General features: G+C 42.1%; 1 protein-coding gene across 1 annotated transcript in view; it reads left to right on the top strand.

Annotated features, from left to right (window-relative positions):
- The window catches only part of DNAJC3 (DnaJ heat shock protein family (Hsp40) member C3), a 74,016-nt gene that overhangs the window by 21,940 nt on the left and 31,743 nt on the right, over nucleotides 1-20,333 (top strand). Inside the window, exons 3-4 of the mRNA XM_080660863.1 lie at nucleotides 11,914-12,038; nucleotides 14,608-14,682. Coding sequence (XP_080516989.1) covers nucleotides 11,914-12,038; nucleotides 14,608-14,682 — 200 coding nt within the window. The remainder of the gene's footprint in view (nucleotides 1-11,913; nucleotides 12,039-14,607; nucleotides 14,683-20,333) is intronic.

Here is a 20,333-nt window from a genome sequence, read left to right as displayed (position 1 = left end):
GTTGGTACGCTTGAAGTTGTCCCAGAGTCTTCTTACACTATCTTCAACTTTTTGGATTTTTTTTTTTCTTTTTGCTTTTTCGGTTGAATGTTTTTTGCTTCTTTGTATTTCAATTCTTTGACTTGATTCTTGTGTTCCTCTAGTCTGTTGTTGGGTCTCTGTATAATATTTTTTATTTCAGTCAGTGTATGTTTAATTTCTAGTTGGTCCTTTTTCATATCTTCGAGGGTCTCGTTATATTTATCAGCCTTTTCTAGGATATTCTTGAAAAGCCTAATAACCGTGGTTTTGAATTCTATATCCAGTCGTTTGTTTTCCTCCATTTCTTTCGTTTGTGATCTGTTTCTTTGATGCCGCATTTTCATTGCTTCCCTGACTTGGTAGGGTAGATTTGTGTGCTAGGTTTCCTATATGGCCCAGTGGGTCGGCCTCCCCAGTTAACCTGAGGTGGACACTCTTGGTGCACCCCTTTGTGGACTGTGTGTACAGCCTTGTTGTAATTAAGTCTTGATTGTTGTTGGTATCACTGGGAGGAATTGACCTCCAGGCCAGTTGGCTGTAAGGATCAGCTGTGTCTACGCTGGGAGAAGTTCGGTGCTGGAGACAGCCTTATAGGATTAGACTTTCCAAATTGCAATAGCCTCTGTGCTCAGCTTGGATGGGGTGGAGTCTCAGGGTGGAGCAGACAGTCTTGGCTTCCCGTCAGCCTTGCCCTTGCGTGCGTGCGTGCCTGCAGACGTCTGCCTTCCCCGGCTCCCGAGTCTCCGTCCGAGAGTCCAGATTCCCCCAACAAGAGCGTGGGTCCCCAGGGGCTCGCCTGGAACTGGGGTTCAGTGCAGTCAGAACTGGGGTCCAGTGTGGTCGGGGGCTTCCTTCCCCCTTCCGCCAGAGAAAGTCAGCCAGGCTCTCAGCCACCCTTCCTCTCTGCGCGCACAAAGACCCTTTGCCGTACCTCCAATTCTCTGTGAGCTTTTCTCTTTCCTTCTAGTTGTAGAATTTTCACTCAGCCAGCTTTCCTGTGGTTCTGGATGGTGTCCGTTCTGTCTTTTAGTTGTAGTTTCGAAATTGTTGTGCGAGGCAGCAGTTTAGGTGCTTACCTATGCCGCCATCTTGGTTTCTCTGTACCACAGTTTTTTAATCCACTCATCTGCTGATGGGCACTTAGGCTGTTTCCAAATCTTAGCTATGGTAAATTGTGCTGCTATGAATATAGGGGTGCATATATCCTTTCTGATTGGTGTTTCTAGTTTCTTGGGATATATTCCTAGAAGTGGGATCACTGAGTCAAATGGGAGTTTTATTTTTAGTTTTTAGATGAAACTCCATACTGTTCTCCACAGTGGTTGCACCAGTCTGCATTCCCACCAGCAGTGCACGAGGGTTCTCTTTTCTCCACATCCTCACCAGCACTTGTTGATTTGTTGATGATAGCCATTCTGACAGATGTGAGATGGTACCTCATTGTCGTTTTGATTTGCATCTCTCGGATGATTAGTGACATTAGTGACTTTGAGCATGTTTTCATATGTCTCTTGGCCTTCCTTATGTCCTCTTTCGAAAAGTATCTATTTAGATATGTTCCCATTTTTTGACTGGGTTGTTTATCTTTCTTTTGTTAATTTGTATGAGTTCCCTGTAAATGCTGGAGATTAAACCCTTATTGGAGATAACATTGACAAATATGTTCTCCCATGCAGTGGGTTTTCGTGTTGGTTTGCTGATGGTTTCTTTTGCTGTGCAGAAGCTTTTTATTTTATTTTATTTTTTTCTGATAGAGTTTCTTTTTTTCCTTTACTTCTTTTTTTTAAAAAATAAATCTTTATTCAGATTATTACAATTGTTTATCCTTTTTCCCCCCATAGCTCCCCTCCACCTGGTCCCCACCCCACCTTCTGCCCTTACCTCCCCCACACTGTCCTCATCCATGGGTGTATGATTTTTGTCCAGTCTCTTCCTGAAACCCCCCCCCCCCCCGCCCATATCCCTTCCCCCCTGAGAATTATCAGTCCACTCCCTTTCTATTCCCATGATTCTATTATATTCACCAGATTATTCTGTTCCTCAGGTTTTTAATTCACTTGATTTTTAGGTTCACTTGTTGATAGATATGTATTTGTTGTTCATAATTTTTATCTTTACTTTTTTCTTCTTCCTCTTCTTTAAGAATACCTTTCAGCATTTCATATAATACTGGTTTGGTGGTGATGAACTCCTTTAGCTTTTTCTTATCTGTGAAGCTCTTTATCTGCCCTTCAATTCTGAATGATAGCTTTGCTGGGTAGAGTAATCTTGGTTGTAGGTTCTTGCTATTCAACACTTTGAATATTTCTTGCCACTCCCGTCTGGCCTGCATAGTTTCTGTTGAGAAATCAGCTGACAGTCGTATGGGTGCTCCCTTGTAGGTAACTAACTGTTTTTCTCTTGCTGCTTTTAATATTCTCTCTTTGTCTTTTGCTCTTGGCATTTTAATTATGATGTGTCTTGGTGTGGCCCTCTTTGGATTCCTCTTGTACGGGGTTCTGGGCGCTTCCTGGACTTGTAAGTCTATTTCTTTCACCAGGTGGGGGAAGTTTTCGGTCATTATTTCTTCAAATAGGTTTTCAGTATCTTGCTCTCTCTCTTCTTCTGGCACCCCCATAATTCTGATGTTGGTACGCTTGAAGTTGTCCCAGAGTCTTCTTACACTATCTTCAACTTTTTGAATTTTTTTTTTTTTTTGCTTTTTCGGTTGAGTGTTTTTTGCTTCTTTGTATTTCAATTCTTTGACTTGATTCTTGTGTTCCTCTAGTCTGGTGTTGGGTCTCTGTATAATATTTTTTATTTCAGTCAGTGTATGTTTAATTTCTAGTTGGTCCTTTTTCATATATTCGAGGGTCTCGTTATATTTATCGGCCTTTTCTAGGATATTCTTGAAAAGCCTAATAACCGTGGTTTTGAATTCTATATCCAGTCATTTGTTTTCCTCCATTTCTTTCGTTTGTGATCTGTTTCTTTGACGCCGCATTTTCACTGCTTCCCTGACTTGGTAGGGTAGATTTGTGTGCTAGATTTCCTATATGGCCCAGTGGGTCGGCCTCCCCAGTTAACCTGAGGTGGACACTCTTGGTGCACCCCTTTGTGGACTGTGTGTACAGCCTTGTTGTAATTAAGTCTTGATTGTTGTTGGTATCACTGGGAGGAATTGACCTCCAGGCCAGTTGGCTGTAAGGATCAGCTGTGTCTACGCTGGGAGAAGTTCGGTGTTGGAGACAGCCTTATAGGATTAGACTTTCTAAATTGCAATAGCCTCTGTGCTCAGCTTGGATGGGGTGGAGTCTCAGGGCGGAGCAGACAGTCTTGGCTTCCCGTCAGCCTTGCCCTTGCGTGCGTGCGTGCCTGCAGACGTCTGCCTTCCCCGGCTCCCGAGTCTCCGTCCGAGAGTCCAGATTCCCCCAACAAGAGCGTGGGTCCCCAGGGGCTCGCCTGGAACTGGGGTTCAGTGCAGTCAGAACTGGGGCTCAGTGCAGTCAGGAGTTTCTGACTCCCTTCCACTAGGGAAAGCCTGTGGCAACCTCCGCAGCCTTTGTGCGCACTGGCATGCACGCGCCTGCAGACCTCTGCCTTCCCCGGCTCCCGAGTCTCTGCCTTAGAGTCCAGATTCCCCCCGTAAGAGCATGGGTCCCCAGGGGCTCGCCTGGAACTGGGGTTCAGTGCAGTCAGAATTGGGGTTCAGTGCAGTCAGGAGCTTCGGACTCCCTTTTGCTAGGGAAAGCCTGTGGCAACCTCCACAGCCTTTGTGCACACTGGCGCGTGCGCCTCCAGAACCCTGCCTGCCGGTGCTCCTCCGGGTCTCCGCGTCTCCGGGTGCCTTTCTCTCTACCTGACAGTCCATACTCCCCCTGTATGAGCCTGGGTCCACGGGGTTTTGCCCGGGACTGGGGTTCAGTGCAGTCAGAACTGGGGTTCAGTGCGGTCGGGGGCTTCCTTCCTCCTTCCGCCAGAGAAAGTCAGCCAGGCTCTCAGCCGCCCTTCCTCTCTGCGCGCACAAAGACCCTTTGCCGTACCGCCAATTCTCTGTGAGCTTTTCTCTTTCCTTCTAGTTGTAGAATTTTCACTCAGCCAGCTTTCCTGTGGTTCTGGATGGTGTCCGTTCTGTCTTTTAGTTGTAGTTTTGAAATTGTTGTGCGAGGCAGCAGTTTAGGTGCTTACCTATGCCGCCATCTTGGTTTCTCCAGAAGCTTTTTATTTTGATGTAGTTCCATTTGTTTATTTTCTCTTTAGTTTCCATTACCCTAGATGCTGTATTGGTGAAGATATTGCTTCGGCATATGTCTGAGATTTTGCTGCCTATGGATTCCTCTAATATTTTTATGGTTTCCCATCTTATGTTTAAGTCCTGTATCCATTTTGAGTTTATTTTTGTGTATGGTGTAAATTGGTGGTCTAGTTTCATTTTTTTGTATGTATCTATCCAATTTTCCCAACACCATTTATTATTGAAGAGACTGTCTTGACTCCATTGTATGCTCTTGCCTCCTTTGTTGAATATTAATTGAGTATAGTGGTTTGGGTCAATTTCTGGGTTCTCTATTCTATTCCATTGGTCTATATGTCTGTTCTTGTGCCAGTACCAGGCTGTTTTGAGAACAGTGGCTTTGTAATACAGCTTGATATCTGGTATTTAGATCCCTCCTACTTTGTTCTTTTTCAGGATTGCTGCAGCTATTCTGGGTCTTTTTTTATTCCAGATGAATTTTTGAAGAGTTCGTTCTAGGTCTGTGAAATATGCCGTTGGTGGGGAGTGCATTAAATCTATAGATTGCTTTGGGTAGTATGGACATTTTAATGATGATAAAGTTTTTAATTGAATGTGGCCAGCAGCATGTTGTATATCAACGAATAATTTTTTATAATGTTGCAGACATTATTTATGTTGTGTTGTGACACTCTTCCATTTTTATTTTTGAAAAATTACTTGGTACATTTTGAAAATTACTTGGGCATGGTATGTTTTGTTGATTATATTTTTACACAATAAAAGATTTATGTATTAAAACTGCATAGTAACACAAGTAATTATTTCTACCTTGTGATACAGATCTGTCAGTGATTTAGCTTGAAATATTTTTGTATCTGTCATATTCATATTTTTTGGCATGGGTTTTAAGATTCAGAACTGATTGGGAAATAGTCTTGATCTGTTGGAAACATTTTTGATTTAAGAAAGAGTGTAGTTTATCACTTTTCAAATAGTCTTCTGAAACATTTGCATCCATTTTAATGTGATGAAGGAGTTTTATTTAGAGATTTATCATTAGAGAAAACTATAGTGCAGGTATCAAGATGGCCCCACCTCTCATTCCCACAACATGTCTTATGTTCTGTGTGTCTGAAATGTATTCTAGGGTGTGAAATCATTTCTTTGATAGACCTTACAGAGTGTTTTAAGCCTATCTGGCAGGAATGAATGTCTGAAGTAGATTAAATGATGGGCATGTCTGAAATGATAGGTTTTCCCATTTGCTTGGTAAAAGAACAACAACAGTATTACATTTATGTAGTTTTGCCAAATTAAAAAAAACAACACCCAAGTCTACTTTTATTTGTCACTTAAGCATATGGTGCTTTCTCATGACATTTGAACATCACTTATGAAATGGGAATGAGCATTCCTGTTCACATTTAGACAGTAGGAAACAGAGAATGCTCTGGTGACCTTCCAAAGGTCACATTCCAGGTCAAAAGATTGTGAACTTCTTAAGGATAGGTACTATCTCATTATTACTGGGTCATTTTTTTATTTTAATATCTGATTGTGCCCAGTTAAAGTTTGAATGAACGAAGGAGGTAGAATTGGATTAGCTGGGAGCCAGAATAAAAATAATTTTTGTACCCAGGCAAGGTTGGTGTTCTTCTGCTTCCTGCTACCACTGTTTACAACATCATTTGTAATTGACTTCCTGATGTGTTTTCTCCAGATAGTAGTATATTCTTTATTAGGGCTAATTTTCTCATATTTGAATTGTTTGATAGTTTTAGGATTAAACCTTAAATTCATCCCTCATGTTCAAATTTCTAATCAACGAGTGTAACAATTTGAATGACATGTTTTAAAATGAAATCAAGTATTTATATGCAGGCTGGCAAGTGATTTAAATAATGAATTGTATATTGAGTGGATAATAGGAAAAGTGATTTTTTTTGAGGTTATCAAATCTTATATTTATCAAGATAATGGTGTGTGGTTTAAATGCCAAATTTAAAAGCACGAATTTCTTAAACTAATTCTTATTCAGTTGCTACTTTATATACAACGATATAGGAAGGGACACTAGTTCTAAGAACTGTTGGTATTTTAAGGTGAAGAGCCAGGCTATTCTATTTTGTCATTCTTAGTGACTCGATACCACTAAGCAAATTGTTACTTGATTCATGTATTGAGCCATTGTTATTTGATTCCTTATTTTTATAGGTTCATTGTTATACATTGAAATGAGGTCACAACTCCATATCGTGTCTTAAAAATACCTAAAAACTGAATAGTAAAATACCTAAAAATTGAATAGTAAAATACCTAAAAATTGACTAGTAAAATAAGTGAAAGCGAATGCCCCAGAAATATTTTATACAGACATTTTAAATCCTATCTAATAAAAGAGTAATATGCAAATTAACCATCACTCTGCGACACCCACAAGCCATGCCCACCAGTCAATCAGGAGGGAATATGCAAATAAACCCAACCAAGATGGCTGCTGCCACAGAGAGCAGGAGGGAGGCTTGGGTTTCCCTGGCAATGGAGGAAGCCAAGCTTTCCACCTGCCCTTGCGGGCCCAGGCCTCCACTCAATGCTACAAAGTTTCAATGATAGAAGATACATAAATCCAAACAGAAATGGCTGCAGCCACGGAGAGAGCAGAAGGCTTGGCTCCACTCCAGGCTACAAAGTTTCAATTGTAGAAGATAAATAAACCCCAGACACCAGGGCCTCCGCTTGGGTCGCCAGGGGGCGTGGCCGGCCTGCAAACCACCACAGGCCCCTTGCCCAGGCCACCCCACGCCCCAAGGGAACCCCCACCCTGATCCGGGACACCCTTCAGGGCTAACCAGCTGGCCCCCACCCATGCACCAGGCCTCTATCCTATCTAATAAAAGAGTAATATGCAGATTGACCATCATTTCAACACACAAGATGGCTGCCCCCATGTGGACACAAGATGGCTGCCACAAGATGGCCAGCAGGGGAGGGCAGTTGGGAGCGATCAAGCCTGCAGGGGAGGGCAGTTAGGGGTGATCAGGCCTGCAGAGGAGGGAAGTTGTGGGCAAACAGGCTGGCAGGGGAGCAGTTAGACATCAATCAGGCTGGCAGGGGAGGGTTAGGGGGTGATCAGGCTGGCAGGAAGAAGCGGTTAGGGGCAATCAGGAAGGCAGGCAGGCGAGCGGTTGGGAGCCAGCAGTCCTGGATTGTGAGAGGGATGTCCGACTGCCCGTTTAGGCCCGATCCTACCGGGATCGGGTCTAAACGGGCAGTTGGACATCCCTTGAGGGGTCCCAGATTAGAGATGGTGCAGGCTGGGCTGAGGGATACCCCCTCCCCCCACCGCCGTGCACGAATTTTGGGCACCGGGCCTCTAGTATGTGTATAATCAAATACTTAATACAAAAGTTATGTCATACATAATCCTCTTTGGAGGTTTTCCTGCACAGACTGAAATTGTCAATTTTTTCTTTTTTATAATTCTTTATTGTTGAAAGTATTACATGTGTTCCCCTATCTCCCCAATTGACCCCCTCCAGCCTGCCCTTGCCTCCCCTCCCCAGGCCTTCAGCACCCTCTTGTCTGTGTCCATGGCTTATGCATACATGCATACAAGGTCTTTGGTTGATTACCTCCCACCCACCCACCCTCCCCTGCCTTTCCTCTGAGATTCCGCACTAGTGTGTGTGTATGTATATGTATGTGTGTGTGTGTGTGTGTGTGTGTGTGTGTGTGTGTGTATATATATATATATGTATATATATGTGTATATATATATATATAAATGTATATATACACACATACATATATATATATACACACTCACACACACTAGTATGTATATGGTATAATAGAATTTTGGATATATCAAGATAATGGTGTGTGGTTTAAATGTCAAGCCTTAAATCATGTTATTTCTAGTATTTCTTAGTCTTTGCTTAGTGTAAATAAGTCATGGAGATTTTCTTTTTTAAAAAATTAATGAATATGAAAGTACTCCATGTTCATTGTGAAACACTTTGGAATACATGGACAGTATAAAGAAGAAAATCTTTTGGGTATATACCCAGAAGTGGAATTGGTGGTGCATATGGTAATTCTTTGTTGAATTTTTGAGGAACTCCCCTACAGCAGCTGCACCATCTTACGTTCCATCAGTAGTGCACAAGGGCTCCAATTTCTCCACATCCTCACCAATCCTCCCTCCCTCTCTCCCTCCCTCCCTCCCTCCCTCCCTCCCTCCCTTTCTCCCTCCCAATGGGTATGAAGTGGTATTTTGCATTTCCCTGATAATTGGTGATGTTAAGCATCTTTCCATGTGCTGATTGACCATTTGTTTATCTTCTTGCACATATGGTTTTCTCTCCTCCATCCTCACATTCCCCCAGCAGCACTTCAGGTAGTTTTCAGTGCCATTTACAACTGCTCAGTACCGTGGTATACTGTTCTGCCATATAGATTTCCATATTTTAATGTTTTTCAAATGACAGGACTTTGAAGGGTAGAATTTTTTTTTTTAATATATTTTATTGATATTTTACAGAGAGGAAAGGAGAGGGATAGAGAGCTAGAAACATCGATGAGAGAGAAACATCGATCAGCTGCCTCCTGCACACCTCCCACTGGGGATGTGCCCGCAACCAAGGTACATGCCCTTGACCGGAATCGAACCCGGGACCCTTCAGTCCGCAGGCCGACGCTCTATCCACTGAGCCAAACCGGTTTTGGCAGGGTAGAATTTTTAGTGAGTTTTAGTGGTAAATTTTATAATGATGGACTTCTGTGTGCATATATATATATATATATATATATATATATATATATATATATAATTTTTAACATTTTATATATATACTAATGGCCCGTTGCACAAAATTCATGCACGGGAGTGGGGGTGTCCCTCAGCTCGGCCTGCACCCTCTCCAATCTGGGACCCCTCAGGGATGTCTGACTGGGAGTTTAGGGATCAGGCCTAAACTGGCAGTCGGACAACCCTCTCACAATCCGGGACTGCTGGCTCCTAACCGCTCACCTGCCTGCCTGCCTGATCGCCCCTAAGCACTCTGCCTGCTGGCCTGCTCACCCCCAACTGCCCCCTCTGCCGGCCTGCTTGTCCCCAACGGCCCCCCCCCCCCCGCTGGCCTGCTCGTCCCCAACTGCCTCCCCCCCCCGCTGGCCTGTTTGCCCCCAACTGCCCCCCCCCCGCTGGCTTGCTCACCCCCAACTGTACCCCCCTGCCGGCCTGCTCACCCCCAACTACCCCGCCCTGTTGGCCTGCTCGCCCCCAACTGCGACCCCCTGCCGGCCTGATCACCCTAACCACCTCTGCCTCAGCCCCACCACCATGGCTTTGTCCAGAAGGTCTCCCGGTCTAATTAGCATATTACCCTTTTATTAGTATAGAAGATAGAGGCCTGGTGCATGAGTGGCGGCCAGCTGGTGTGCCCTGAAGGGGCTCCCAGATCAGGGTGGGGGTCCCCTTGGGGAGTGGGGCCGGCCTGAGCGAGAGGCCTGGGGTGGTTTTCAGGCCGACCACACCCCCATTGGGGTGGGAGTCTCCGCTGGGGGGCATGGCCAGCCTGGGTGAGGGGCTGTTTGCAGACTGACCAACTGAGGGCCATTTGCAGGCTGGCCATGCCCCAATTGGGTGAGGGTCCTCGCTGGGGGTTGTGGCCGGCCTGGGTGAGGGTCTGAGGGCCATTTACAGGCTGGCTATACTCCCATCAGGGTGGGGGTCTCCGCTGGGGGTCGTGGCCGGCCTGGGTGAGGGTCTGAGGGCCATTTGCAGGCTGGCTATACTCCCATCAGGGTGGGGGGTCTCTGCTGGGGGCAGGCAGGCCTGGGTGAGGGGCTGAGGGCTGTTTGCAGGCCATCAACGCCTCCATCAGGGTGGGGGTCTCCACTGGGGGCGGGGCCAGCCTGGGTGAGGGGCTGAGGGCTGTTTGCAAGCCATCCATGCCCCCATCAGAGTGGGGGTCCCCACTGGGGAGTGGGTGGCCTGAGCGAGGGGCCTGAGGCAGTTTGCAGGCCAGCCAGCCCCCTGATGGGGTGGGAGTCCCTGCTGGGGGTGGGGCAGCCTGGGCTGGGGGGCAGGGCAGCCTGGGCGAGGGCCTGGGGGTGGTTTGCAGGCCTGCTAAGCCCCTGGTCTAATTAGCATATTATTATTTTATTAATATAGACTGGTGGCCTGGTGCATGAAATTTGTGCACATTAAAAGGGGATTAATTAGAGGAAATATTTTAATATTGCTATTTACCTTTCTCTATAATAGAAGTGTCAGAGATGAAAGAAAAGTAGTAAAATATATATAAAAATCTTCCTCCTATCAGAGTCTGGGCCGCACCGTGGGACCCAGAGTCAAGTCCCTGCCCACCCGCGGCACCTCAGAATTGCACGAGACCCAGACCCGGCCGGCCCCACCCCCATTGGCGAGATCCAGACCCAGCCGGCCCCACCCTTGTCAAACCCCGCCGGGCAGGGGGCACAGCCTCAGGTCCCCTGACCTGGCACCGGGTGGGGGGAGGTTCAACCTCAGGTCCCCTGTCAAGCCCCACTGGGCGGGAGGCGCAGCCTCAGGTCCCTGCTGATTGCTCATTAAGGCTCGTATGGGAACTCAGCCTCTGCTGTGGGTGCAGCTGTCTTGTGTTACGGAATCCCGCCTTCCCTGTGGGCGCTGCATATTTGTGATGGTGTGACTGTCAATTTGCATATTCCCTCTTTATTAGATAGGATTTCAAAGTTGCTTTCTGGAAGGATTGTTCAGCAGCATGAGGTTTGTTTCTAATTGAATTCACTCTTTCCCCAATTTGTAGGTGCTGAGCAGAGTGGAATTAGCTCAAAAACTTAACTCATCCATCTGCTTTCCTTTGTTCAGATATTTTCGACTTATCTAGTATTGCTCTTTAGTCTCACTCATTCTTTGTCTAAGCATTGCACCTTTATTTCTTCACTGCCATTTTAGTTGGAGTTTGTGAGGGAGCAGAGGTTGCACAATATCAATTTAATTGGAAGTCTATAATTTTCCAAAATCCTGTGAATAAGTGCATAGTCCATATTTTCAATCAGTACTTAAGAAAATTTCAGTAAAGACAAAGTTATGAGTTGAATATAGTTAGTATTTCAGACTAGAGGTGGGCAAACTTTTTCTCTCAAGGGCTAGTCAGGGGTCCTCAAACTACGGCCCGCGGGCCACATGCAAGGACATTTATCCGGCTCGCCGGGTGCCGCTGCCTGTCCTGCTTAGCAGCCGACTCGTCCCGGGCCCGCAGTGCGCATAGGAATTTGTTCATAGTTTTTTTTTTTTAAACTATAGTCCGGCCCTCCAATGGTCTGAGGGACAGTGAACTGGCCCCCTGTTTAAAAAGTTTGAGGACCCCTGGGCTAGATAATAAATATTATAGGCTTTGTTGAATATTTTTCTAATTTTTTTGACAACTCTTTAAAAATGTAAAAACTATTTTTAACTTGAAGTTTGTGGATTGGGTTTGGCTGAAAGACCAGTTTGATGACCCCTGTTCTGGATTTATTTGCAGTGATCTTGCTAGGCAACACAATTCATTATTGATAAAGAAATTCTTTTCTTAACCTTTCTTAATAGAATTGCAAATTCTAATATTGTTCAGGTGACTTGGTTTTTTAAATAAATTACTGAGTGCTAATATTATTTTAATTTTCAGATGGTGACCCAGATAACTATGTTGCTTACTATCGAAGAGCTACTGCCTTTTTAGCTATGGGAAAATCAAAAGCAGCACTTCCTGATTTAACTAGAGTGATTGAATTGAAGATGGATTTCACTGCAGTAAGTGCATCTAAACTTTCTTTAAGGTTTAATTTAAGGGAACTTGGAAGAGGTGATTTGTTTGTTAAGGTGAGGACTGGCATGCTGGGTAGGCATAGCTGGAGGATATAGAAAGCCACTATGATGTAGTGGACTGGGTAATAAGAGCCTTCCAAAGTCGCTGACATCAAAGGTCTGTGAAAGAGGAACAGTGGGTACATTAGATAATTTTTAGAAGTGTGGCAGTGATGTTCACTCTGTCATTTAGGAAGACCTCTGTGTGGAGGATGAAGTGCAGGGCAAGAAGTGAGGCTGAGAAATGAGTTGACTCAGAGGCTGTTAAATTAAGAGGCTGTCCAGTTACTAATGACAGTTTCAATTAGTCAGTAGCAGGAACAATAAAAGGAGATAACTAAGCAATGGTTTGTGGTGAATTAGACAGAATTCTCCCCTAGGACCAACACATAGACTTCAGAAGTGGAGGAATTTACAACCTAATGGGATATTTTGACAATTGGCAGGTCAGTGTAATGGCTTAAAATAATAGGACCAATTAGATGGTTTCAAAATTAATTTGATAACTTATTTATTGTTTATATCCTGCCATATTTCAAAAAGAATTTGAGATAATTAGATATGGGTGAATGTTTGGTTTGAAATATTACTATTATTTTAAGATGAAATTCCCAAGTATCTAATTTTCTTTAATCTATTTGTAAGAAATAAGGTGAGCCCCCAAATTCAGGGGTCCTGGTAGCACACAAAACATACTCAGGAGCCAGGCAGCAAGGCAAACATCTTTACTTCTATGTAGAAGGGTGCGCACACATGGTCTGGAAGCACGCGCACACCAAGCAGGCAGTCTGCTTGGCTTTTTAATTCCTGACACACGTGACCTGTCCCTCACTCTTGACTGGAGCTCAGGCGCACAGTCTTGCACGATTGGCTAATTCAAAGGGAGGGGTTGGCCTTTGCTGTTTCAAGATGGTGGCCCCCAGGGAGCTGCAAGTCATGTGGCCAACATGGTGGCTGTCTAAACTGTTTATTGACAGAAAAGATGACTTGTTTATGCTCACATATTACTTTACCTACCTAGCTAAGCACAACCTTTCACAAAGGTTAAGTAGCTCATTATCCTAATACTATAGTAGCTATTAGCTGGTTGAAGAAGCTTTAATACTGCTTTTTATGTGTGTTGATGCTTTTAACAGAGAATTGGGGAAACTTTATCATAAAAGTAACATATAAGTTTTAGTGGAACATGTATGTGGTTTCTCTCTTTTAAAACTTTATTTTAACTTTTCAATTACAGTTGACATACAATATTAGTTTCAGATATATAACATAGTGATTAGACATTTATATACTTTACAAAGGATTCACAAAAATATTGCTAAGAGCGATGTCAAAGTGCCTATCTGACACCATACATAGTTATTAGAATACTAGAGGCCTGATGCACGAAATTCGTGCAAGGGGCTTGGCCTTCGCAGCCGCGGTGGCTGCCACAGCCCTCGAAGCCCCAGCTTCATCCGGAAGGTCATCTGGAATGACGTCCGGAAGGTCGCTCGGCTGTCCGGTCTAATTAGCATATTACACTTTTATTATTATAGATTATTGACTCTATTCCCTAGGCAATACTTTACATCCCCATGATTTTTATACTTCTTAATTCCTTTCACCTTTTTCACCCTTCCCCCTCAACCATCCTCCCATCTGGCAACCATGGATTTGTTCTCTGTATCTGTGAGTTTTTTTATTTGTTTATTTAGTTTTTTTAAATTCCACATATAAGTGAAATCAAGTGATATTTTTCTTTCTCTCACTTTTTTCACTTAGCATAATACTCTCTAGGTCCATTCATGTTGTCACCGATGGCAATATTTAATTCTTTTTTATGGCTGAGTAAAACTCCAATCCTCCTATATAATAAGAGAGGAATATGCTAATTATCCGTTATGCCCTGAGGTGTAACGACCAACTGCATAAGGAGGGGGCAGGGCAGCAAGCTATGAGTGGGGGGAGAAGAGAGGAGGGGGACCGGGGGAGCTCCAGGAGGGGGGCCAGCAGGCAGTGAGCTCCTGCCAACCACTTATTTTTCTGTCTCTGTGGAATTTGGATATTTCACATAAATGAAATCTTACTATTATATAGCCTTTTGTGTCTGCCTTTTTTTCACTTAGCATAAAGTTTTCAAGGTTTTTATATTTTATTCCTTTTTATAGCTGAAAAATAATTCCATTGTATGGATTTTATCACATTTGCTTATTGATTTATTACTTGATGGGAATTTGGGTTGTTTTCCACTTTTTGGCTATTGCTGTGAACATTCATGTACAAGATTTTGTGTGGACATGTTTTCAACATTTTGGGTATAGCAGAAAGTATTTTTAAGGAAGCATACTTTATAAAAAATTAAACATATTTGTTAGTTCCAGGAAATATTCTTAGAGTGCCAAATCAAATAGGCATTGAAAAATAATTATTTCATTAATACTTCATTAGCTTATTTAATTTTATTCTTTGTGTTTAAAGAACATTTAGAAATGCATAGCACTCAAAACACCCTTTCTATTTTTTTTTTTTCTAGGCAAGATTACAGAGAGGCCACTTATTACTCAAACAAGGAAAACTTGATGAAGCAGAAGATGATTTTAAAAAAGTGGTAAGTTAAATTTGTGTTTGGCTCTTTGAACATGTTATTTTGAGTGAATATATTCGACTTATATTTTATAGGAAGATATTTAATAATAATTTTATATCTAAAAGGGAAACCATTTCATTTGTGTATATAAGAATCACAGTTCTTGAATTAATAATTGGTGGCTGACATCAAAGAATCACTTTAATAGATGGTAGGTAAAGTCTGAGGAATAAATACATAATCCTGACTCAGTTTTTGTAGCTCACATGCTCTGTTTTGTCTTCTGTGAGAATCTAGGGATGTCAGCTGAGCTATTTTAACAGTCTTCTAAGTAACTTGGGAACCCCTTTATTTGATTTGAAAGGAGTAATGACACAAATTTTTTTTTTTGTTAATCCTCACTGGAAGTTATTTTTCCATTGATTTTTTTTTTAGAGAGAGTGGAAGGGAGTGATGGAAAGAGAGAAAGGGCGGGGGAGAGGGGAGAGGAAGGGAAGGAAGAGGAGAGAGAAGAAGGGAGAGAAACATCAATGTGAGAGAGACACATTGATTGGTTGTCTCCCATATGCCCCCCTTCCTGCCCTATGACCATGGAACAAACCTGAAATGATGTATGTGCCCTTGACTGAGAATCAAACCCATGACCCTTTGGTGGGGAGGGTTGACGCTCTACCACTGAGCAACACTGGCCAGGGCCATGAAACAGATTCTTAAAAGGGATTTTTTCAGTTTCCCATATGGCTACTTTACGCAGCGTAAAGTGTTGTTGAGGGTTTCATTCAAGAGGACAGAATAGCATCCAGAGTCTCTATGACAAACTGACCTTTTACTTGCTATGCTGGCAGCCTTTCGTAACTAGCTTTGTTGTATTATTATACTAAAGAACCTGTACCAGGCAGAGATGAAAAGTTACAAAACTGGGTAAAGAAAACAGAGAACTCTATATTCCCACTTCATTTGTTCATTTAACAAACCTTCGTTTTGCTAGACAGTATAATGTTAAATATTTGATTTCTGTACAAAAAAGCGTAAAGCATTTTGGATTTTTTGAGGGAATGTAAGATAATATGTAATTGAAAGGGGTATATCCTGAAAAATGATTTAGAGAGAGATAGCTAGTCCAATGTCTTTATGCCTTCCTTGGGCTTGTTTTAAGACCTGCATTTTTGTTCTACATGGATTTGTTTCTGGAATGGTTTAGAAAAGCCATACATGTAGAGTCCATTATTCATTATTTGCATTTTTGTAGTTTATCAAAATGCTTAGGTACTATGATGATATCCACTCTGACAATAAAATTAAAATTTCTAACATTTTCATAGCCTTACCACAATGCTCAGTTATATGCAGAAAAATCTAGAAAACATAATAGTTTTGAATCAGAAGTTTGTTTCATGATCTCAATAACATTGGATGTAATTTTCTGTTGATCTAATCTTCCTTGCTACTTGAGAGCAGGCAGAAGGATGAGTGGTGGAGATACAAAGGTGCTGGGAGCATACCTTTCTCCAGCTCAGTCCTTTGTATATAGCAAGTGTTGTATAAAAATCTGTTGAATGGATAAATAAATGATAAAACACAAGGATGTGTTTTTTTCTTTTTAACAAATACTGAAATATATTGCTTAGAGTTTTTTTTAGTCACACATTAATAACTCAATTTACTTATTTATGTATTATTATTTTTATTTTGTTGTTAATCCTCAGCTGAGGATATTTTTTGATATACATTTTTTAGAGAGAGTGGAAGGGAGAGGGAGAGAGGCACATTGATTGGCTGCCTCCTGCACAAACCCTGACCAGGGCTGGGGAACCTGCAGCTGAAGTACCTGCCTTTGACTGGAATCGAACCCAGGACCCTTCAGTCCTCAGGCCAACGCTCTATCCACTGAGCCAAACCAGCTAGGGCGAAATAGCACAATTTATAATAAAGCTTTAGCATAAATTAATCCTTAGTGGGCATTGAATGTATCTTTTTGGAAAAGTGAGTGTTTGGGACTTTAGGTATGTTTGGGTTAATTACTGCCCTTTCTGTGATCAATATGAAAACCTCCCAGAAACAAGAAGGGGAACTTTCATGTCACTTTTCACTTTTAGATTGTTCTCTGACAGTCATGCTTCTGCTGGTGTGTTTTTAACACTATCCTTGCTCTTATTGTTATAGGATTCTTCCAAGAGAATGCGCATCAGTACTGAATATTTAATTTTTAATTTAAAGTTTTGAGAAAGTCGTAGATTCCCATGAAATTGTAATTAACACAGAGATTCTTTGTACCTTTTACCCAATCCCCAGTTTCCCCCAATGATAGCATCTTAAAAAACTACTAGAGGCCCAGTGCATGAAAATTCGTGCACTTGGGGTGGGGGGGGGATGGGGGGGCGCTCAGCCTGACCTGCCACCTCTCACAATCCGGGAGCCCTCAGGGTATGTCCTACTGACAGCTTAAGTGGGGAGCGGGCCTAAGCCGCAGTCTGGCCTCCCTCTGGGAGGCGACTGGGCCGATCAGGGGAAGGCACCGCCCCCATCACCCCGCCTGCTGCTGCCACTGCTGGCCGCTGCAGCTGCCTGCCCTCGGCCTTGCAGCCCCTGCGGCTTTGTCCGGAAGGACGTCCGGAAGGACATCCGGAAGATGTCCTGTCTATCTGGTCTAATTAGCATATTACCCTTTTATTAGTATAGATACTACAATACTACAACCAGGATATTGACATTGATACAATCTACCAGTCCATTTAGGTGCTCACAGTTTTACTAGTGTTCATTTCTCTGTGTGTATTAACTCTACACTTTTTTTTTTTATATCTATCATCACAGTCAAGGTACTGAACTATTTATTGCCAGAATGATATTCCTCCTGTTGATCCCTGCTGTTGCCCGTTAATAACCACACCTACTTCTCTTCCATAATTCTTCAGCCCCTCATCCATAACTCCAAGCAAACACTGATTTGTTAATCATTTCTTAAATTTTGATATTTAAAAAATTTTGTGTACATATGTATGTTACCTTTTGGAAATGACTCCCCTTCCCCCCCAGGATAATTCCCTGGAGAGTCATCCAGATTGTTGCATATATCACTTAGCTTATTCCTTTTAATTGCTGAGTATTTCATGGTATGTGTAGGACACATTTTATTTATCCATTCATTAATTGATAGACATTTGCATTGTTTTCACTTTTTGGCTATTATGAATAAAACTACTGTGAACATTTTCATATAGGTTGTAGTATAAATGTAAATTTTCATTTTGCTGGGATAAGTAAGTACCCAGGAGTGCAATTTCTGGGTTGTAATTGCACGTTTAGTTTTATAAGAAACCACCAACTTGCTTTCCAAAGTGACTGAGCCATTTTATGTTCCTTGGCATCCTTGCTCATATTTGGTATTGTTACTAATTTTTATTTTACCCATTCTGAGAAGTGTATAGTGATAGTGCATTGTTGTTTTAATTCACATTTCTCTAATGACTAATGATCTTTCCATGTGTTTATTTGCTATCTATAAGTCCTTTTTGGTATAATGGCTGTTCATGTCTTTTGCCTATGTTCTAATTGGATTGTTTGCTTTTTCACTATGTGTTTTGGGAGTTCTTTATATATTTTAGATACATTTTAGATACTTCATCACATATGTGGTTTGCAAATATTTTCTACCAGTCTCTCTTGTCAACTTTTTACCAGATCTTTCAGAACAAAAGTTTTTAAGATGTTTATGAAGTCTAATTTATTAACTTTTTTTCCCCTGTGGGTAGTGTTTTGGTATTATGCCTAAGACTTATCACCAAGCCTTGGGTTTCAAAGATTTTTCTCCTATGTTTATCTCTCTTTCCCTCTCCCTTCCTCTCTGAAATCAGTAAAAATATATTAAAAATATGTATGTAACAGTTTTGTGTGTAAGAATAATTATAATTAGATTGGATTTGGTTTAGAGAACAATACAAGTACAGAATTCACACATTTTAAAGTATTTAAAAATTAAAAAAAAAATCCTTACCCGAGGATATGTTTTTCACTGATTTGAGAGAGAGAGAGAGAGGAAGAGAGAGAGAGAGAGAGGAAGAAAACATCAATGTGAGAGAGAAACATTGATCAGTTGCCTCCCGTACATGTCCCGGCTTGGGATTGAACCCAAAACCTAGGTAGTATGTGCCCTGACCAGGAATCAAATCTACTGCTATCTTTCTGTATACCAAATTATCCTCCAACCAACTGAGCCACACTGGCCAGGGCTTATGTTAAGTTTTATTTGAAGTATGTCTGGGTTATCTGGAATACCCGGATTTAGAATTCAGATTAATAATTAGAAAATCTCAAATTCATATCCTTTGGATAGAAGTATAGTGTCCCAAGGGTATACCAGTAGATGGCAGAGGAGGAGACAGGATCATAAAATGGGACTATTGAGAAGAACTTATCAGTTAACATTATATTAAATTGATTAAATTTTAAGCATTTAGAACCAAGATTCTGCTGGACAAATGATAAAAGAATGTTATCAGGTGAACAGCACAGAGGTACAAATTCAAAGCCAATACCTCCATTATTCAGTCTTTCTAAGTGAGGAGATAAACATTGGAACTAATTGGAACTATTTAGAGTGACCACTGTCTGTTACATTAAGCAAAAATAAATAAATAATATAGAGCCTAATGTTGATGGAATTTGAAGGAAATGTTTCCAGTCATATATAATGTTAACATTGCAAATATAAACAACTTTTGCAGAAAAATCTGTATTATGAAAGGAAAATATTTTCTCAAAGATACTAAAGAATGTTCATTAGCAAGAATTATATAGTATATACTAGAGGCCCAGTGCACAAAAATTCGTGCACTGGGGGGGAGGGTCCCTCAGCCCGGCCTGCCCCCTCTCACAGTCTGGGAGCCCTCAGGGGAGGTCCTACTGACACAATCTGGCCTCCCTCTGTGGGAGGCAACCGGCTGATCAGGGGAAGGTGATGCCTCCATCACGCCTCTGCTGCTGCCACTGCCAGCCGCCATGGCTTGCCTGAGCCTCGTTGCCTGAGCCTTGTTGCCTGAGCCTTGGGCCCTTGCATTAGCAGCTGCCACCCGTGGCCTGCCTAAGCCTTGGGCAGCCGCTGCGGCTTTGTCCGGGAGGACGTCCGGAAGACGTTGACCTAATTAGCATATTATCCTTTTATTAGTATAGATGGTGTTGCTTTATAGACCTAGTTGTGGAAAATAAAGTTAGTTAAAAGGCAAAATAAAAATGTTGTGTAAATGTTATCACTACAGAAAACATTTACGTGTGCTAGATTGGTATAAGTGGCAATTGTTTAAAGCTTATAGCTTGCCTTGTCCACTGACTTTCCCCTCTCTCACCTTCCAACAAAAAAAATTGTGTGGAAGAGACTAACTATAAAGATTAGGAGAGGAAAGATGCAAATTTTATCCAGAAGAGGCACTCTTTAATACATTCCAATACAATCTATCCAAAAGGGAGCAGTGGTGAACATATAGAAAACAAGTTATCAATAAACTTCTACTTTTACCGAGAGCAAAGAGACAGCACACACTCACATTTGTACTCCTTCCAATGTAGTCTATCAGAAGTATTCAAGACCACTCTAATAAGGATGATAAGACAGTTATAGACAAGCATTCCATGGCCGTAATGCAACTCACCTTCAGCTGGATAACTCAGTCATGCAG

Source organism: Plecotus auritus (assembly GCF_963455305.1).
Source record: "Plecotus auritus genome assembly, chromosome: 3".
In the NCBI taxonomy this organism is placed as follows: Eukaryota; Metazoa; Chordata; class Mammalia; order Chiroptera; family Vespertilionidae; genus Plecotus; species Plecotus auritus.
This window is presented reverse-complemented; position numbering and strand designations above follow the sequence as displayed.